The sequence below is a fragment of the Microtus ochrogaster genome, unplaced genomic scaffold (genome assembly GCF_000317375.1).
Source record: "Microtus ochrogaster isolate Prairie Vole_2 unplaced genomic scaffold, MicOch1.0 UNK43, whole genome shotgun sequence".
NCBI classification, from domain to species: domain Eukaryota; kingdom Metazoa; phylum Chordata; class Mammalia; order Rodentia; family Cricetidae; genus Microtus; species Microtus ochrogaster.
In genome coordinates this window covers 1,304,409-1,322,465 of record NW_004949141.1, presented here as the reverse complement: position 1 = coordinate 1,322,465, position 18,057 = coordinate 1,304,409, and the positions used below count along the sequence as shown (strand labels likewise).

The 18,057-nt window shown below is 41.4% G+C and overlaps 1 protein-coding gene across 3 annotated transcripts in view; it reads right to left on the bottom strand.

Annotated features, from left to right (window-relative positions):
- Yeats2 (YEATS domain containing 2) overlaps nt 1-18,057 on the bottom strand; it is a 94,471-nt gene that overhangs the window by 64,281 nt on the left and 12,133 nt on the right. For 2 of the 3 annotated variants that reach the window (XM_005368933.2, XM_026790157.1), the window contains exons 2-7: nt 15,781-15,899; nt 13,669-13,766; nt 12,810-12,902; nt 9,323-9,568; nt 7,570-7,685; nt 2,651-2,812 (exon numbers count right to left, since the gene is read on the bottom strand). In XM_005368933.2, coding sequence (XP_005368990.1) covers nt 2,651-2,812; nt 7,570-7,685; nt 9,323-9,568; nt 12,810-12,902; nt 13,669-13,766; nt 15,781-15,880 — 815 coding nt within the window. In that variant the 5' untranslated portion in view covers nt 15,881-15,899. The remainder of the gene's footprint in view (nt 1-2,650; nt 2,813-7,569; nt 7,686-9,322; nt 9,569-12,809; nt 12,903-13,668; nt 13,767-15,780; nt 15,900-18,057) is intronic. The other variant, XM_026790158.1, reaches the window with a different exon arrangement.

The following is an 18,057-nucleotide window of genomic DNA, read 5'->3' as shown; positions in this document are numbered from 1 at the left end:
AGTGATGTGGAAATATGGCGCAGTGTTAACATCCTGGAACCTGTGAGGGTGCCCCTAGTAACCAGGCAAGGCTCCCAGTGGTGGAACTGAAGCACCAACTCAGCCATAAAACCTTCAGTCTACAATCTACCCTACTTGCAAGATGCGCTTAGTGGCACAGAACTTGTAGCAATGGCCAAGCAATGACTGGTTTAATTTGAGGCCCATGCCACCACAGGACACCACGACCACACTGCCAGAGACCTAGAGTAAAAGGAAACTCTACTGGCCACAGAAAAGAAAGAGAGAATGAATAAACCAAGAATTGATTCCTAATGATATTTTGCTATATCCATCGATCAGTTCTGCCCTATCCAGTCATCAGAGAGGCTTCGTCCAGCAGCAGATGGGAACAGATGCAGAGACCCACAGCCTGATATTAGGCAGAGAGGCAATTGGAGGTCTTCACTGGGTCTCCTCTTGTTAGAGCCCGTGTGGCCCCAACACATAACTATTTTCTCTAACTGAACTGGTACGGAGCCGCAAGGAATAATCAGACACAAGGGCATCTCTCAGAGTTCGGGGAACCCTGAGGAAGAAGGAAGGAGGAACTGTGAGAGCCAGAGGGGTTGAAGACATTATGGGGCTCACAGAGACAGAAGCAGCAATCTTGAAGCCTGGCCTTAAACTCTGAGATCGCCTGCCCTCTGTCTCCTGTTTTTGAGTGCTGGGATTAAAGGCATGTGCCACCAGCTGACTCTGGATTGAGGAGCTTTAAAGGAAGGAGGAAAGATGATCCAGAAAGTATAGACATGAAAAAGAAGACACTCCTTTGTACCCGGAATTATGGTGGTCAGACACTTAAAAGAAATCCCACACTAGCTCAGAAATAAGAAATCTGCATTTATTAAGGGGTAAACTCACAAATCGGAATTCTCCGCTTGACAGGTTGAATCACACAACCCAAAGGAGCAGCCGACTGGGCATGAAGCAAGGGGAACAAGTGAGAAGGGGCGTACAAACCTCGCTTCCCCGTAAATAGTAAGAGAGGCCATGCCCCAGTAGGCGGGCTAATACAGGCTGTAATACTTCCTACAGCACCTCCCCTTTTTCTTTAAATAAGAGTTCTAAGCCTAATACAAAATCATATACAATAAGAACAAATATCTTATTCTAACTAGCTTAAGTCTTGTATAATAAATAACTTGGCCAAGTCATGAGAGGAAAGTAACTACACTTATTTAGTCTTCAACCCCATGAAAGATCCGAGAAGGGAAATAATGTTACTTGAGTGAGTAGGAAGTGCAATCAAGCAACTTCCAAAATGTGCAACAAATGACAGAGACAACTGGCTACCTGGACAATCACCCAAAGTCTCATTTGCAATGTTGAGACAACCAACTTTGGCTAAGGCCTATGGTAACTGACATACCATTTTCAAAGGCAAGAAACTTTTTAAAACTATCTTACCCTGTCTTGGCAGGATTTGACAGTCTTGTTTCATAAAGAGATCATATGTATCTCTGTCAGTGGTTGAGGCATGGGCATTTCTTTGCCCAAAGTCCAGTTCTGCCAAGAAGAAAACAAGCTCCCAGTGGAATGTCTTTGGTGCTCAACATTCTCTAGGGAATAGATCGGTGTTGCCAGGAGCGATTGTGTCTCACTACCACAGAACTCTAAGTTAAATTAAATGTCATTTTCTACAGCTCTTTGAAGAGGCTGAAGATTATCTATCTATACAGAATATAATCTCTATGTATCTAAAGAACTTGATTAGTCTAACTATAAATATGAAAACATAGATGACCATTGATCTATAATTCTTAATACCTATATAACTTAAAGACTAACAATAAACAACTGTGTAATAAATGAGAACAATGACCTCCAAATGTAAACAATGTATGTATCTTGATCAGAGGTAGAAATGTACACTGCAATATGGTAAATATATATATCAATACATAAGCAATGTCTTAAACAGAGGTAGAAGCATACACACAGCACTCCTTCCTAGACCCAATACCACAAAGTAAGTGGGGGGGTAGGGGGAAGGGAGAGAGAGAGAGAGGGAGAGAGACAGAGAGGGAGGGAGAGAGAAGAGAGAGAGGGAGAAAGAGAGAGAGAGAGGGAGGGAGAGAGAGAGAAGAGAGAGAGGGAGAAAGAGAGAATTTGTCACTTAAGTTCAACAGGGCCATGTTTTAGGAGTCAGGAATGAATACAATGTTCTGTAGCACACAGGGATTTCACTGACAATAAACCACAAGAGGATAGTAAAGGTTCTTTAGGAGATACTAACATCATATAAAGATGTCCAAAATGCATCTAAGTAACTGTAATAATGCATCTAAATAATTTCACATAACTACCCACAACCATTCCATCTTTCTGAAAATAAAAACTGTACTAGGTAAGTCTACACACAGAAGAGATATCACTGGCATTATATCTGAGACAGTAAAATTATGAGGATTTCTGTAATGTTAAATTGATGTATTTAATTACCAGTAACATTTTATATGCACCAGTGCTTCGAGGCTACTAACACAGTACAGTGACAATGACAGGAGCTGACAAGTCCAGCTAGTGAAACCCTGCAGAAGAAACCACAGCTAGAGCTGCTTGATAACCAAGAGCAGGTACCGAGCACCTTATTAACAGGCATGCTCACCTAACTTCCACAAGGTCGTTTGGTTTATAGCTCGGATGAAGAAAAAACCAAACTTTCTTGACAAAGTGATTAATGCTGGGTTCTCTCCGGGACCCTCGGACATACACCATCCACTTATGGGTTGACTGGTCATTTTCTTCCCGCTTATCTGGAGGTATGTACCTGGAGAAAAAAAAGAGACATAAATTTCTTCCTTCAAAGGTCTAACCATTTGTGTTTGTGAGATGGTTCAGTGGATGAAGGCTTTCGCCACAAAATTCTGATGATCTATCTGAATATGATCCCAAGATTCCTTAAAAAGGTGTCCTGAGGTTAGGCGGTGGGGTGCACGCCTTTAATCCCAGCACTCAGCTCTCTATGAGTTCGAGGGCCAGTCTGGTCTACAGAGTGAGTTCCAGAACAGCCAGGGCTTCATGAAGAATCCTGTCTCGAAAGACCAAAAAAAGTTTCCTGACTTCCATGTATGCGCCATGGTGTGCAAGTTCATAATACACAAACGATGCACACGTACATACAATAATGATTAATAATGATAAATTTACAACAACCTCAAAACTGATAATTGGGGCTAGAGTGACAGCTCAGTAATTAAGGTCGCAGACTGCTCTTCCAGAAGGTCCACATTTGATTCCCAGCACCCACAGTATGGCTCACAGCTGTCTGTTCTGAGCCCTCTTCTGACCTCTGTGGGCATCAGGCACACATGCGGCACACATACATACATGAAGGCAAAACAAACATACACATTAAAAGAAAATCTTAACCACTATTACTAATGAGCTACTGCTTAAAACAAGATTAAAACCCCAGCAATAACAGTGGTCACACCTAGCCAGACTCAGTCTTTACTTTTTCTAAACCCTCCCTAGTCCCCATGCCTACTTATTTCCGTAATTTTCTGATTATCAATCCCAAGTTAAAAGAGATCACTTGTCTGTCTGTCTGTCTATTTATTTATTTATTTTTACTAAAGATAGCTGTAGCTGTCTGGCAGTCCTGGAACTCACTCTGTAGACTAGGCTGGCTTTGAACTCAGAGATTCGCCCTCTGCCTCCCAAATGCTGGGATCCAAAGACTTGCATTACCACTGCCCAGTCACACTTGTTTTCTTATATCAAGTGGGCACCTGAGGAAGAAATAAACTAGCATTTAGGGAGCTTCAGGCTTCTAGTCAGGTTTCAGGTAGGCAGTGTGGGATCCTCTGGTACCTAATCACTGCAGGTAGCGTCCATTGTCGTCTCCCTGAACACTCAAACCATTCCATGTAACAGTGAAAGGAGAGAATGATTCCACAAGGTGTTCATACACAAAGTTTTTAAAAAGGTTTTGCCAAGGTGGGCAGTGGTGGTGCACACCTTTGATCCCAGCACTTCGGAGGCAGGCTAACCTCTGAGTTCAAGTCCAGCCTGATCTACAGAATGAGTTCCAGGATAGCTAGGCTACAAAGAGAACCCTGTCTGGAAAGAACAAAAACTAACAACAACAAAAATATGTTTCCCCAAACTTATTTATGCAATAGATCATATTAGAAATTTTTGCCAAGTACAATTTTACTCTAAATCAAAAACTGATCGACACATTAAGGTAAAGTCTTGTACCTTAGGAACATGATTTTTCTTTTGAAGTAACTGGAAGGTTTGGGAAAACTGTTCCTGGAGTCCTCTCCCAATTGTGATACCAGGTTAAGTAAAAAGTATTTATGGCAAACAGGCTTTGGCAGAAGCTGCCATTTTCCTCGGTCTGTATGGCTGGCTTTGATCAGGCCAAGGGATGCTGAGCAAACATTCCCGCCCAGAGACAGATGTGAGAGAGTGCACCCGTTTTTATTCCTCATCAGCTTCTGGACAATTTCAGAGATTACAATGGGGTTGCTAAGAAGACTCTCGGGTTTCCGCAGTTTGAGTAAGGAGGGTTATGTTTTCTGTCTTGGGCTTGAAAACTAACTAAACAACCAAGGTGAACAAACTTACACCTTCAAATACTCTCTCCAGAATACAGTTTCAGCACTAAGATCCACCACAGAGAATTCAAACATCCAGTTCGTTTTCACAGCTAGGTCAGGTCAAGGAAGACCCAGAAATCTCTGGGAACACTGCTACAATGACGGAGAAGTCACTGTTTTTGTCACTGCAGTAGTGACAGACTGAGAAGGACCTGGATGTTAAACTCGATCACACCGCAGTCCTAACCTCTGAACACAAAAGAGAACTTGTGAGATATAGTGACACTGTTCTGTAAAGTCTCCAGTGATACTAGAGGACAAAGACAAATAGATCACAGAGACACTATGGAAGGACTGCCAAGTGTAGACTCCTGTAGGATCAGACCCAGGCAGGTTCTAGAAACCCAAGAAATACATATAAGGTTAAAAGTTAAACTGAGGGGGCTGCAAAGATGGCTCCGCAGTTAAGAGCACCCACTGCTCTTCCAGAGGACTCAGGTTCAATTCTCAGCACCCACATGCAGCTCAGACTACCTGCAACTCCAGCTTCAGGGGTCTGACAACCTCACAGAGACATACAAAGGCAAATAATAAATAAACAACAAACACTTTAAAAGTTAAACTTTATACTTTAAATTTTTAAAGATGTATGCACATACAAGAATATTTCAGAACACTCAACTTCCATTTGTTGACCGAGTCAGTCAGTCAGTCAGTCAGTCAGTCAGTCAGTCACTCACTCACTCACTCACTCAATCACAGGGAGCACATATGCCAGGTAGTGCTTGCAGAGGTCAGAGGATAACCTCTGTATACTCAGGTCTGTTGACTTTTATGTGTGTTCCAGGGTAGAGTTCAGGTCACCAGTCCAGCTTGGCAAGTGCTTTTACCCACTGAACCACCTTGTCAGCCCCCAAAGTATGCTCCTCTTCCATTTTTAAAGGATGTTTTCAAAGTTATGTACCAATTTCAGCACTGAGAGGTTGAGGTGGGTAATCTCTGTGAGTTCCTAGTCAACCACGGCTACACAGTGAGGCCCTTTCTCAAAACAAAACAAAAATACACACACACTAAAATTTTCTAAATTTTAGAAATTTAGAGACACTGAAAATATCACTATGATTAAAACAAAAACTGACTTAAAAGTATTTATGCCGGGCTGGAGAGATGGCTCAGCAGACAGGAGCATTGACTGTTCTTCCAGACCTGGGTTTGAATCCCAGCATCCACAAGTCTGCACACCCTCACACAGACATACAAGAAGGCAAAACACCTAGGCACATGAAGTAAAAATAAATAAACTATTTTTAAAGAAAGTATTTGTGTTAAATGTTCATCAGGCAGCTAGAAATGAGACCTTTTTGATTTGATGATAAACACCAGTGACTTTACTATTTACAAGTCAAATCTCTTTGGCTCACCACCTTTCAGAGTCACTAAAATCTTAATGTTGCTTTGTTTGTTTGTTTGCTTGTTTAGTTCTGAGATGGGAGTCTCACTATGTAGCCAAAGTTGTAACTCATAGAGAGCCTGAGTGTTGGAACTGGGGGAAGGGGGGAGCAAATCACAAAATGCCATCACACATAAACCACTGAATCTTTAAATTTTATTATTTTTGTGTATGCTTGTTTTGACTTCATGTATGTCTGTGCATCACATGTGTGCAGTACCTGAAGAAGAAAGAGTATGCTGTATTCCCTAGAACCAGAGTTACAAAGAGCTGTGAAGGGACTTGTGGGGGCTGGGCATTGAACCTGGGTCCTCTGGAAAAGCGTCCAGTGTTCTTAACCATTGAGCTATCTCTTTAGCCCCCTAAATCATCTCATTTCACAAAAGAAATAAATGGGTTTTTAGAAAAAAGAATTTGGTTTCCGTTTTGGTGGAGACAATGGCAGATAAATATGAAATGTTGAGATTATGGAAGTGGAGGAAAACGTGTCAAGCCAGAGTAGAAGGCAGCAAAGAAACCTTACTACCTTACTGGCTCTCGGAGAACGGCAGTGCACACCCTTCCGCCCAGTGTTCCAGACCCAGACACAAGCAGATCTCTAGAGTTCTAGCCCTAGTTTTGTTTTCAAAAAGAAAACAAAACAATATATAAAAGCAAAACCAAACAAACACCTAAAAAATACCTTTACAAATTTCACAAGACAGTGTAAGAAGCAACTGGGCATGGTGGTGTGTGTTCAACTGAATATGAACTATACAGTAAGTTGAGGCCAGCTTGGCAACAGTGAGACATTGGCTAAAAAATAAATAAGCACGGGATGAAAGATAGCTCACGGTTAAAAGCACAGGCTGCTTTTCTAGAGAACCCAGGCTGGTTCCCAGCACCCACATGGAAGCTCACAACTCTCTGTGACTCCAGTCTTGGGGAGCTGATAATTTTTTCTGGCTTCTGCAGGCACCAGGCATTCATGTGGAACACATACACACAGGCAACTCATATGTAAAGTAAAAATAAGTAAGTAAAGCTACGTGTAAAATGTATACTACCCTGTTTCTTTAGTGACATTCAAAATAAACGCTTTACTGATTACCAGTGAAAGTCATGGATATGGTCCAAGACAGAGTATCACAAGATCAGGAAAATTGTAAGATGGAAAGTTCTCATCCGGGCAGAGGTGGCGCACACCTTTAATCCCAGCACTCATGAGGCAGAGGAAGGTGGATCTCCGTGAGTTCGAGGTCAGACTAGTCTACAAAGCAAATTTCAGGACAGGTTCCAAAGCTACAGAGAAACCTTGTCTCGAAAAACCAAAAAAAGGGGGCAACTTCTCAGTTCTCTTTCTGATTTTGCTAAGTAAGGTGCAATATTACCCTCAGAATGCCTCTGGACCATCACTTACTTTTAAAACAAGAGCTTGGATGAAAGAATCCCCAAGCCTTCCTCCCACTGTACCACCACAATAAAGAGGTAGTGAAGGCAGAGTATTAGTGTTTAAGTGCTGACAGGAGACATTTCATGTATACTCACTTGGACACGTTGCCTACTACTATAGTTTTCTTTACAAAAAGCCGAGAAGTCTCATCTCCTGTGAGGTCAGCATTCCGTAGTTCCCTTTTGTGGGAGCCACTAACACTAGAAGTGTCCTGAAAGACATGACAACCAACATTTGTATTCATGTAAATAACACTCAATAGGGTACTGGCATAATGAAAGGTAAGAATGAATAACTCAATGTTTTGTCTTCTGTAGCCCAGCAGGCCTGGGGCCCACTATGTAGCTCTCCTCTGCTCTCCCAAGTGCTGGGAATATGGGCATCAGTCACACCTGGCAGTAGGGCTGTTTTAGATTTTTGTTAAATTTATGTTTTAGATTATTGAAGTTTGTGCTCACACTGATGCCCTGCCCGTGGAGTCTACAAGAGGGTGTGGGATCCGTGGTAACTAGGGTTATGATAGCTGTGAGCTGCCATGTGGATCCTGGGAACCAAACTCAGGTCCTCTGGAAAAGCAGTCAGTACTCTAAAGCATTGAGCCATCTCTCCAGCCGGTTTTTCTTTTTGTAAGAAAAAGAATTTAGTGAGTCTGGGGATGTAGCTCAGTTGGTAGAGTTCTTCCCTGGCTTGTAAAAAGCCTTAGGTTCTGTTGGTCCAGCACCATACAAACACGGTATGGTGCAAATGCCTGTAACCTTAGCACTTAAAGAGGAAGAATACTGGTCAAACACAAGTAAATTCAAATGTTAGGAGCTCTGATTATGAGGCATCAAACTATGTGTTAATTTAGAAAAGGCTTCTTATTTTTTTCAATGATGGACAAATAAACTTATAATAAAAACATTTTTATCAAAAATTAATCAACTATCGATGACTGAATATATGGGAAATGATTGAAAGTTCCCTCTACCACAGAAGCAATGGTTGTGAAATCAGTGGTCTAACTTGATAAGTGACTCTACACATAAATATAAACACCAAATAACCAGGTACAGAACAGCTTCAATCTGGGCAGCCACACTATCATAGCTGGGCACAGTGGCACACTGTGATTCCAGCAGGCAGAGGCAGGGGGATCACTACAAGTGCCAGATCGGCCTGGTCTACACAATCAGCACCTGGCCAGTCAGGGCCTCATAGCCAATCCCTGTCAAGAAAAGAACTGTGTATTTTATTTTTTGTATGTCAAACTGCACCAGCTACTACTTAGACCTTCAGCAAGATGCGGAACTCCAACCCTTAAGGGTTCTTTTCCACCTGTACAGATGACATCCAAGAGCTCTGCTGCACTCTGGAGCGCTCGCAAGTCAGAATGTCAAAATACACACAGACAGGCCAGAACAGCAGGGGCTTAACTCCCAGCTGTGATAACCACATACTATCAGCTGGGTATAATGGTTCACACCTATAACCTGGCACTCACAAGGCCAAGGAAGGAGGGCTCAGCTAGCTTGAAACAAGCCTGGTTATGGCACAAGATGCCAAAAAAAAAAAAAAAAGACTCAGTCTCTCAAGTCCAGCCTGCACGATGGTTCAATCCTGTTAGTATCACTACTTGGGAGCCGAGGCAAGAGATGCCTCAAGTTTTAGGCCAGCCTGGTCAGCTACAGACCGAGACCTTGTCTCAAAGGATCAAAGATTCAGTTCTCTGCTATTTAAAATATTTATATGTCATACAACTCATTCCTAGAGTCCCTGGAAAGTAGAAAATCGTGAGAATGCCCACACTTAGTGAACAGTGGGCCTTTTCTCCCCTGGAGCCCATCCTGCTCCCATCCAGCACTGTACCCTTCCAGGATTCCGGCTGGATCTCTGCTCCACGGAGCTGGAGAGTCTCTCCTCCACGTCCATGTTGCTGTTATTGTCTTTGTCAGACAGGAAGTCATTGTGTTGAGACAGTGAGTCACTTTCAGAATGATTGGCAGATGGTGTTTCTGATCTCTGATTGGTAGGAGATGATGACCTAGAAGGTGATTCCAAAAATTTCTTGATAGCAGGGTGATTAAAAGCCATTGTATCAAATGTCTTTAATCCCTAGAAAAAATGAAATAGACAAACTTAACCAAATTCACCAATAAATAAATTTATTCCCATAAATTCTTATAACTAGCCTGCATCAAACAAAAACTAGAATGACAAATAATGATCAGGTGTGGTGGCACATACCGGTGAGTGCATCACTCGGCAGCTGAGGCAGGAAAATCTGAAGTTCTGGACCACCCCAAGCTACATGACAAGAAAACGTCTGAAAGAGCAAAGTAAGGGCTTTAAAGTAGCTCAGCTGATAGAATCTAGCATGCACGAAGCCAGTAGCACATAAATGCAGCATTGCAGAACAAGCCTGCGATCCTGAGAGTCAAGCCAGTACCACATACATGCAGCACCGTAGAACATGCCTGTAATCCTAGCATCCAGAAGGTGGAAGCAAGAAGGTCAGGAGTTCAAGATATGTGCCACTAACCCAAGAAGATTTAGTTTAAAAAGTACAAGCCAAGCAGTAGTGGCACGTGCCTTTAATCACAGCACTTGGGAGGCAGAAGCAGGCAGATTTCTGTGAGTTCAAGGCCAACCTGGTCTACGGGGTTTTGTTTTACCGGCCGGGGTTTTTCCCCGGGGAAACCCAAAGGAAAAGGTTAACTTATTACCGTTTTTAAAATTTAAAAAAAAAGATAAAAAGTACACAAAGCCAGGCACTGTGACTTATATCTACAATTGTAAGAGCTCTGGAATCTAAGAAGGGAACTTAGTTCAAGGTCAGTCTGGTTTATACTCCAGCTTAAAACAAAAACAAAAATATACAGTATTAAAAAGTGACACCACACAGGAGTAAAAAAAAAAATAGCATTAGAAACTTTAGAATCAGTAGCATAAAATGTTTTCCCACAGGCTAGTACAGAGGCCTAAACTTAGTTGTTTTTAAAATGGTACTGGCTGCTCTTCCAGCACTCATGTCAGACAGCTCACATTCCAGCTCCGAGGATACCGCTGGCCTCCACTGACACCTGCACTCATGTGTGCATACCCAGACACAAACACACGTTTACAAAACAAATCTCTTAAAAGCAAAACAAAACAAACCACAACAAATATTATCACTGACTGTGCATGGTGCCCTACCTATAACCCCAGTACTTGGGAGGGAGAGGCAGGAGGATTGCAATTTCTAAACCAGCTATAAAGCGAGATTTCAATCTAACACACACACACACACACACACACACACACACACACACACACACACACACACACACACACATCAGTTACATAGTTATCAAAATAAAAAGCCCTGTATTATTTTAAAAAAAAAACAACTGGTCTGTTTAATTAATAATTCAGTAACAAGGCTCTTCAGAGCTGTAAATGTGTGCTCCAAACTTAAGATGCCTAAAATGAAGTTACTGACAGCTGCAAGCCAGCTGGGAACTGAACCCAACAGAAACCAACTGAACCATGTCTCCAGCCCATCCCTTAGTAAATCTTAATCAGAACATCAGGAGATAAAATCTGTACATTTCTAGACTATCAAACACCAGATTCTAACTCCTAATGGTAAATCAACAAAACACTAACCAGTTTTTCAAGCCAAGTAGCTATCACGGTGAGTCAATACTAAGTCATTTAATCAACGACATCAGAATTTGTGCTTGGACTAGATAGCACAACTTGCACAAATTCATATCCACCCAGAATCTGTGGCTTTATTCAGAAATAGCCTAAGGGGCTGTGGGTATTGATGAATCGTAGATTATCTACCTATCATATGTGAGACCCTGGGGTCAATCACAGGCACAAGCACACACAGAGAATAGGAGGGTAAAAAAAGAGGGTCATTGGAGGTGTAAATCAATTTAAAATGAGGTCATAATAGACTGAAGTCAATCCCAACCCAGGAATAAAATCCTTGAAGGAACCTTAGAAACAGAAAACTCCAGGGAAGACACGCAAGGGATAATGTTTTGCTTGACAACCTCCCCCTTTTCCCCACAGGGTTTTTCTGTGTAGCCCTGGCTGCCTGGAACTTGCTGTTTAGATCAGGTTGGCCTCAAAACCCAGAAACCCTCCTGCTCTGCCTCCTGAATGCTAGGATTAAAGGCATGTGCCACCACTGTCTGGTGTGGGAGGTCCTTCTGTCTATGTATTGCTTTTATTGGTTAATGAATAAAGAGATGCTTTGTGCCTATGGCAGGAAGAACAGAACTAGGCTGTATGCTGGGAGAAGGAAGGCAGAAGGAGAGATGCCATGGAGCAGCGCATGGCCAGAGTCAGACATGTTGAAACTCTGCCAGTAAGCCACTGCCACGTGGCGATACATAGATTAATGGAGATGGGTTAAATTAGTATGTAAGAGTTAGCCAATAAAAAGCTAGAGTTAACGGGCCAAGCAGTGATTCAATTAATATAGTTTCTTTTTTTTAAAAATATTTATTTATTATGTATACAATATTCTGTCTGTGTGTATGCTTGTAGGCCAGAAGAGGGCACCAGACCTCATTACAGATGGTTGTGATCCACCATGTGGTTGCTGGGAATTGAACTCAGGACCTTTGGAAGAGCAGGCAATGCTCTTAACCTCTGAGCCATCTCTCCAGCCCAATTAATAGAGTTTCTGTGTGATTATTTCAGGTTCAGCTAGCTAAGCGGCCGGGAACTAAGTAGCGGCCTCCTTGCAACAACTGTACGTCCTATTTGGACATTTTTTTTTTAATCTTACTGATATTTCCTTGTAGATTATGGTATCCAATTTTGTGTGTGAATGGTGTGTGTGTGTGTGTGTGTGTGTGTGTGTGTGTGTGTGTGTGTGTTTCACTGGCACTCTGGGCTTAATACACCACTGCCAGGGGGGAAAAAGGAATAAAAATGTTTTATACCTAGCATTAAAATGTTATGATATCTAGAACTTACTTTTAAATGTTTTAGAGAAAAGAAAACAATAGAATTTTAAATTGATGAATCTACATGGTATGCAAACATATTAACTATCATTATAAAGTGGCATTTGGAAAGCATGGTAAGGCAAACAAAGCAAAAGAGGAAGAACTAGGGCGAGCTGCAGTGAGGTCTCCCTCCTGGATCTGAATAGCCTAGTATAACAACACTAGCAGTCAGTAGGGAAAGGGCAGGATAGCGGCTAACAAAATACCTCAGAAAGGCATGCAGGCTTATTAAATTCTATTGGTCTATGCAAAAAATGACTCAATGGTAGGGAATCCACACTGGCTTGACTTCTCCCCAGAGAAGGAAAATGAAGGCTTAAGACTGGGCTATGAATACTTACCTCAGAAACCTTCAGAAGACCGGCAGAAGCGTAATAGTTTGCTACAATGCAGGCACGGAGCTTATCCATCATCCTTCTGGCTTCAATCAGTCGCTAAAACAAGTGAGAGTTTAAATGTTGCTTAAATATGACAAATAATGACGACATACAGCCACAGAATAAACTCAAACAAGAACTCAGTTCTTGAACCATATCAATAAATAAAGAACTTTCACCTAACTAAACTGGCAAAGATAGCAGCTGAAGATGCAGTTCAGTGACTGAGAGCTAATGTGTATAAACAAATCCCTGGAGCCTATGCTTCTATCCCAGAGCACAATGGGGATGGGAGCAGTGGGCACGCTTCCCTGATTCTTTTAACATCTTAAAAGAATAACATTGATACATATGGTGTGTATGTGCTTACTTATCAATATATTCATTAACAATAAAATACTGAGAATATCAAACAGAATTATCTTAGGGTTGGAAGTTGGAATAGAACGTTTTATATTTTCTCCAATTGCATTTATTTATTTTGTTTTGTTTTTTTGAGAAAAAGACTCGTGTATCCCAGGCTGGCTTCAAGCTCCCTATGTAGCGCAGGATAACCTTAAACTTCGGGTCCTACTGTCTCCACCTCCCAAGTCCTATCCCTTAGCAGGGTAATTCTTTGCTTGTTTTGAGATAGGGTCTCAATTATGTAGTCTTGGCTGTCCTGGAACTTTTATGGAGACCCAGTTGTCCTAGAACTCAAGAGTTCCATTTGCCTCTGTCTCTGGAGTGCCATCATGCCCTACACAAGAAATTTTTTGAAACCTCACCAAACCTATTCTTTTCCCTCCATGGATGTAGTGTTTTCAATTTTTCGGTATTATACCTGGTCAATGACGTCGATCTCATGTTCCTTATTCTTCATTTCAAGAGCAAACTGCTCCTTAATAATAGTCTCAATTTTCTGCACAGCTGCATCTCGAGCTACATAAAGAACACAAAGCATACCCCATTAATCATTAGCTACCTTGATTTAAATCAGCAAAGAAACCCAAGGAACAGAAATTACTTTGGGTTCATGGGACAATATTCTTAGCAAACACACAAAAGTACACAGTTGTATAATCTATTCTTGATTGGTTCCAAGAGAAAAGTATGTTCTTTTTTATCTGCACGAAACTATATAGGATAGAGAAGAAAGAGGTAAGCTCGTTCTCTCTATGGAGGCCAGAAGAGGGTATCAGACACTCCAGAGCTGAATTTATATGAAGTTGTGATTTGCCCACTAAATGCTTGAAACAGACATCAGGTCCTCTGGAAGAGCAGTAAATGCTCTTAACTGCTGAGCCATCTCTCCAGCCTCCAAAATACATACAATTTTTGTGTCAGATTTAAAAAGATAAATAAATCATGAGTCAAATGTTAATATAATTGACGATTTGATTTTCAACAGATTACATGATAATACATCTGAACCTTCAAACTAACAGCCACGAGCAGGGTTAGGCTTGATCAATGTTTTCCAAATTCCCATGATTCACGTATGCTGAAAGTGTGTTTTCAAATGTTCATGTCATGTAATCAAAGCTTGGTCCTCAGCGGACTGTGCTATTGGAATGTCTTCTTAAGTCTAGGTGGGCCTGGTTGGAGGAAGGAAGTCCATGCCTTGAGAGATACATCTTATCCTACGCCCCTGTGGCTCACTCTTCCTCCTTCAGCTTCTGGACTGTTGCACAGTAAACAGCCTCCACTACTACAAGAATGACGTCATGATACCCTGCCTCACGTCAGGCCCACAGCAATGCAGTCAGCCACCCTCCGACGGAAACCTCTTCTCCTTTGACATTTGACAGCTAATACACAAGTGAAACCCTTAATAAGCACAATTAATATTTTAAAGTAATATCTTATCCTATTTAAGAAACAGTACCCATGAAATAACCTGATAAGGTCATTCTTATTTATATACACATGAAAATAATATGGAACTATTAAAAACCTCCATCTATGTATCACCCACAATCACCTCACATAATTATCCCATAACAGACATCAAAAAGCTTTGATTTTATATTATTATTTTTAAAGACTTACTTTCTTTTTAATCATGTGTTATGTGCGTGAGTGCAGGTGCCCATGGAGGCCAAAGATGGCATCAACTTCTCTGAGCTGGAGTTGTAGGCCACTTGACATGGATGCTGGGAACCAACCTTGAGTCCTCTGCAAGAGCTTAGGCTGGAATGATGGCTCAGCACTGAAGAGCACTGACTCATTTTACAGAGGACCTGAGCTGGGTTCCTAGCACCCACAACGGCAGCTTACAATCTCCATCTCCTGTAACTCCAGTTTCAGGGGATTCAATGCCCTCCTTTGCTCTACGCATGAGATGCATGTGCATGGTGCATAAACATACATGAAGGCAAAATACCCATATACATAAAATTTACAAAAAAAAGAAAAAGCCAGGGATGGGTGGGGTGATGGTGTACACCTTTAATCCCAGCAACCAACACTGGGGAGGCAAAGGCAGATCTCTTAAGTTCAAGGCCATCCTGTTCTAGAGAGTGAGTTCCAGCAGGGCTACACAGAGAAACCCTGTCAATAATTAAATAAATATTTGAGGTCAGGTGTGATGGTTCATGCTTTTAATCCCTTCACTCGGGAGGCAGAGGCAGGTCAATCTCTGTGAGCCAGAGCTACATAATAGAGACCTTTTCTCAAAAAACTGAAAGGGGGAGAAATTTTTTTAAAAATAGAGAGGTATGCAGTTTCAACCATTGAGCCATCTCTCCAGATGCCAAAACTCTGATTTTAAGTTATATGTAACAACAGCTAAGACTCACAGCTTGCTTTCCCTCTAGACTACTTGATATGCTCCACATGGCATACTGCAGAGCACTTTGACTTGTGTACAAAGACAGATGTTCATGTAGATTCTATAAATCCTGTACATAGGCAACATCAGCGAAGTTGAGTCTAAAAGCAACTCAATGTCTACCTGAACTCTCAATCGCTTTATGCCGCTTATTTGGAAGGGCCACAGACACATCCTCATAATCAGGGTCGGTTTCTTTAATCGTTCGCTTGATTCCAGACATGGTGACATTCAATTCTTCACTGTGAAGCAATAACAAACACATGAATAGTACTATGAAATACTGGCATGTATAAATGTTTATGCACACACACAAAGGTAATCAATAAACACTACAAATACTGGTATTATAAGCCTGTGCACACACAGGACGAATATAACTGGTCTGAAAAGCTTGAATCCAGAAATGTTTCAACCTCAGGAATTTTAGATTTTCTGGTTAGAGATGCTCTACTCTAGATGTCTGTGTATACTTAGCCAACATTAAGTTTCCAGAAATATTATCAGCATGGCTATTTGTTCAAGAGACCAGATCTCCCTTCCAAGGAAAAATTCTTTAACCAAGTTGCATATTGCTCCATTGCTCACATTTTCTTTCTTCCTTTTTTGTTTTTGATTTGATTTTTTTTCTTGTTTGTTTGTTTTATTTTGTTTTGAAACAGAGTCTTTCCTTGTATCCCTAGCTGTCCTGAAGCCCATTGTAGACCAGGCTGACCTTGAACTCCAAGGATCCTCTATCCTCTGCCACTGTCTCCCAAGTACTGGGATTAAAAGCATATGCCACCATGACTGGCCCTGTTGACACTTTTCAGAAAAAGTCTAGCTTGTGTTTATGTGTGTGTATGAGAAAGAGAAAATAAATCAGACTTTGATATAAGCATATTTCAAAGCATGAACAGTATAGTTCAGGGCTCATTCCAATATGCATACCTGACCTCTGGTACTTCTACAGTGCTTGCTACATCAGTTACTCAATGAAATACCCCTGATCTTTTAATATTATCTATAATAAACACAGCCGTGTACTTATATTAAATTACTGGATAACTTTGCAGTATGGTAAATAAGCCAGCCTTACATATAAATGCTTGAATAAAACAATCCCACAAATCCTCTAATTTTACAATGTTTCATATATTAGCCATTAACTACACGTGGCTACTTAAAACTAAATTGATTAAAATTAAATAAAGTGGGGCTGGAGATGGCTCAGCAGTTAAGAGAACTGGCTGCTCTTCTGGGGGACCTAGGTTGGATTCCTAGCACTCACAGGGCAGCTAACAACCAGTAACTACAGTTTCAAAGGATCTGACTCTCCCTTCTAATTTTCACAGAACCAGGCGTGCATGTGGTTCACAGACATACATGCAGGCAAAACACCTACCCATACACAACAAAATTAAATACAATCATAAATAAATAAAATTAAAAAATTTAATTCCTTTTCTTTGGGCCACAGTGCAGTTTTGACATTGCCTGTGCTCAACAGCCATTAGAAGTTAGACACTGCTGCACCGGGCAGCACAGACAGGGATGTTTCTATCACCGTATAACACCTGCTAGACACTGTTCCTCTTCTAAACTGTTTTGTAACATGAGCCAGCTTAAGAATAAAAACAATAACAGCAATAGAAATGTAACAGTAGCCACATAAAGATTTTTTAGCAGCAACATATGAAGAGAAATAGGTAAAAGTAGTTGATCTTATTTACCTAGTATATCCAAAATACTGCCATCTCACTAATCTAACCAATATGAACAGGTCAGTATTGAGATTTTACATTACTGCACTTTTACCAGGTCTTTAGGTTTTGGGTTTGTTTTTTTTTTTTTCCCCCGGAGACAGGGTTTCTCTGTGGTTTTGGAGCCTGTCCTGGGACTAGCTCTTGTAGACCAGGCTAGTCTCGAACTCACAGAGATCTGCCTGCCTCTGCCTCCCGAGTGCTGGGATTAAAGGCGTGCGCCACCATTGCCTGGCGGTCTTTAGGTTTTGTACATGCACAGCACATCTTAATTTGCACTAGATGTTTCAAAGACTCGATTAATGGCCTGAGGCTAGTGTGCTCCCTTAGTGGGCAGTCTGAATCACTAATGAGTGATAAAGAAAACAGGTGGGGGGGGGTGGAGAAGGAGCTCCGTGGCACAGCAAGGCAAAGGGAGACAAGGGGTGCAGAACAAGCAGGTCCCTACACTGATGACTTAACACTGAAGACTGCTTCATGAGTCCCAAACCTGTGCTCTACCGCTAAGATAAACTAACCCAAATACACATTAGCTATTTCTTGGGGTGCTTATTTTAAAGGAAGGTAGGTGCGGTGGGATATATCCATATACCTAACACTAAAGAAGTGGATCATCAGATTAACCTGATGGAGGAAGGTCATTGGTTAATTAAATAAA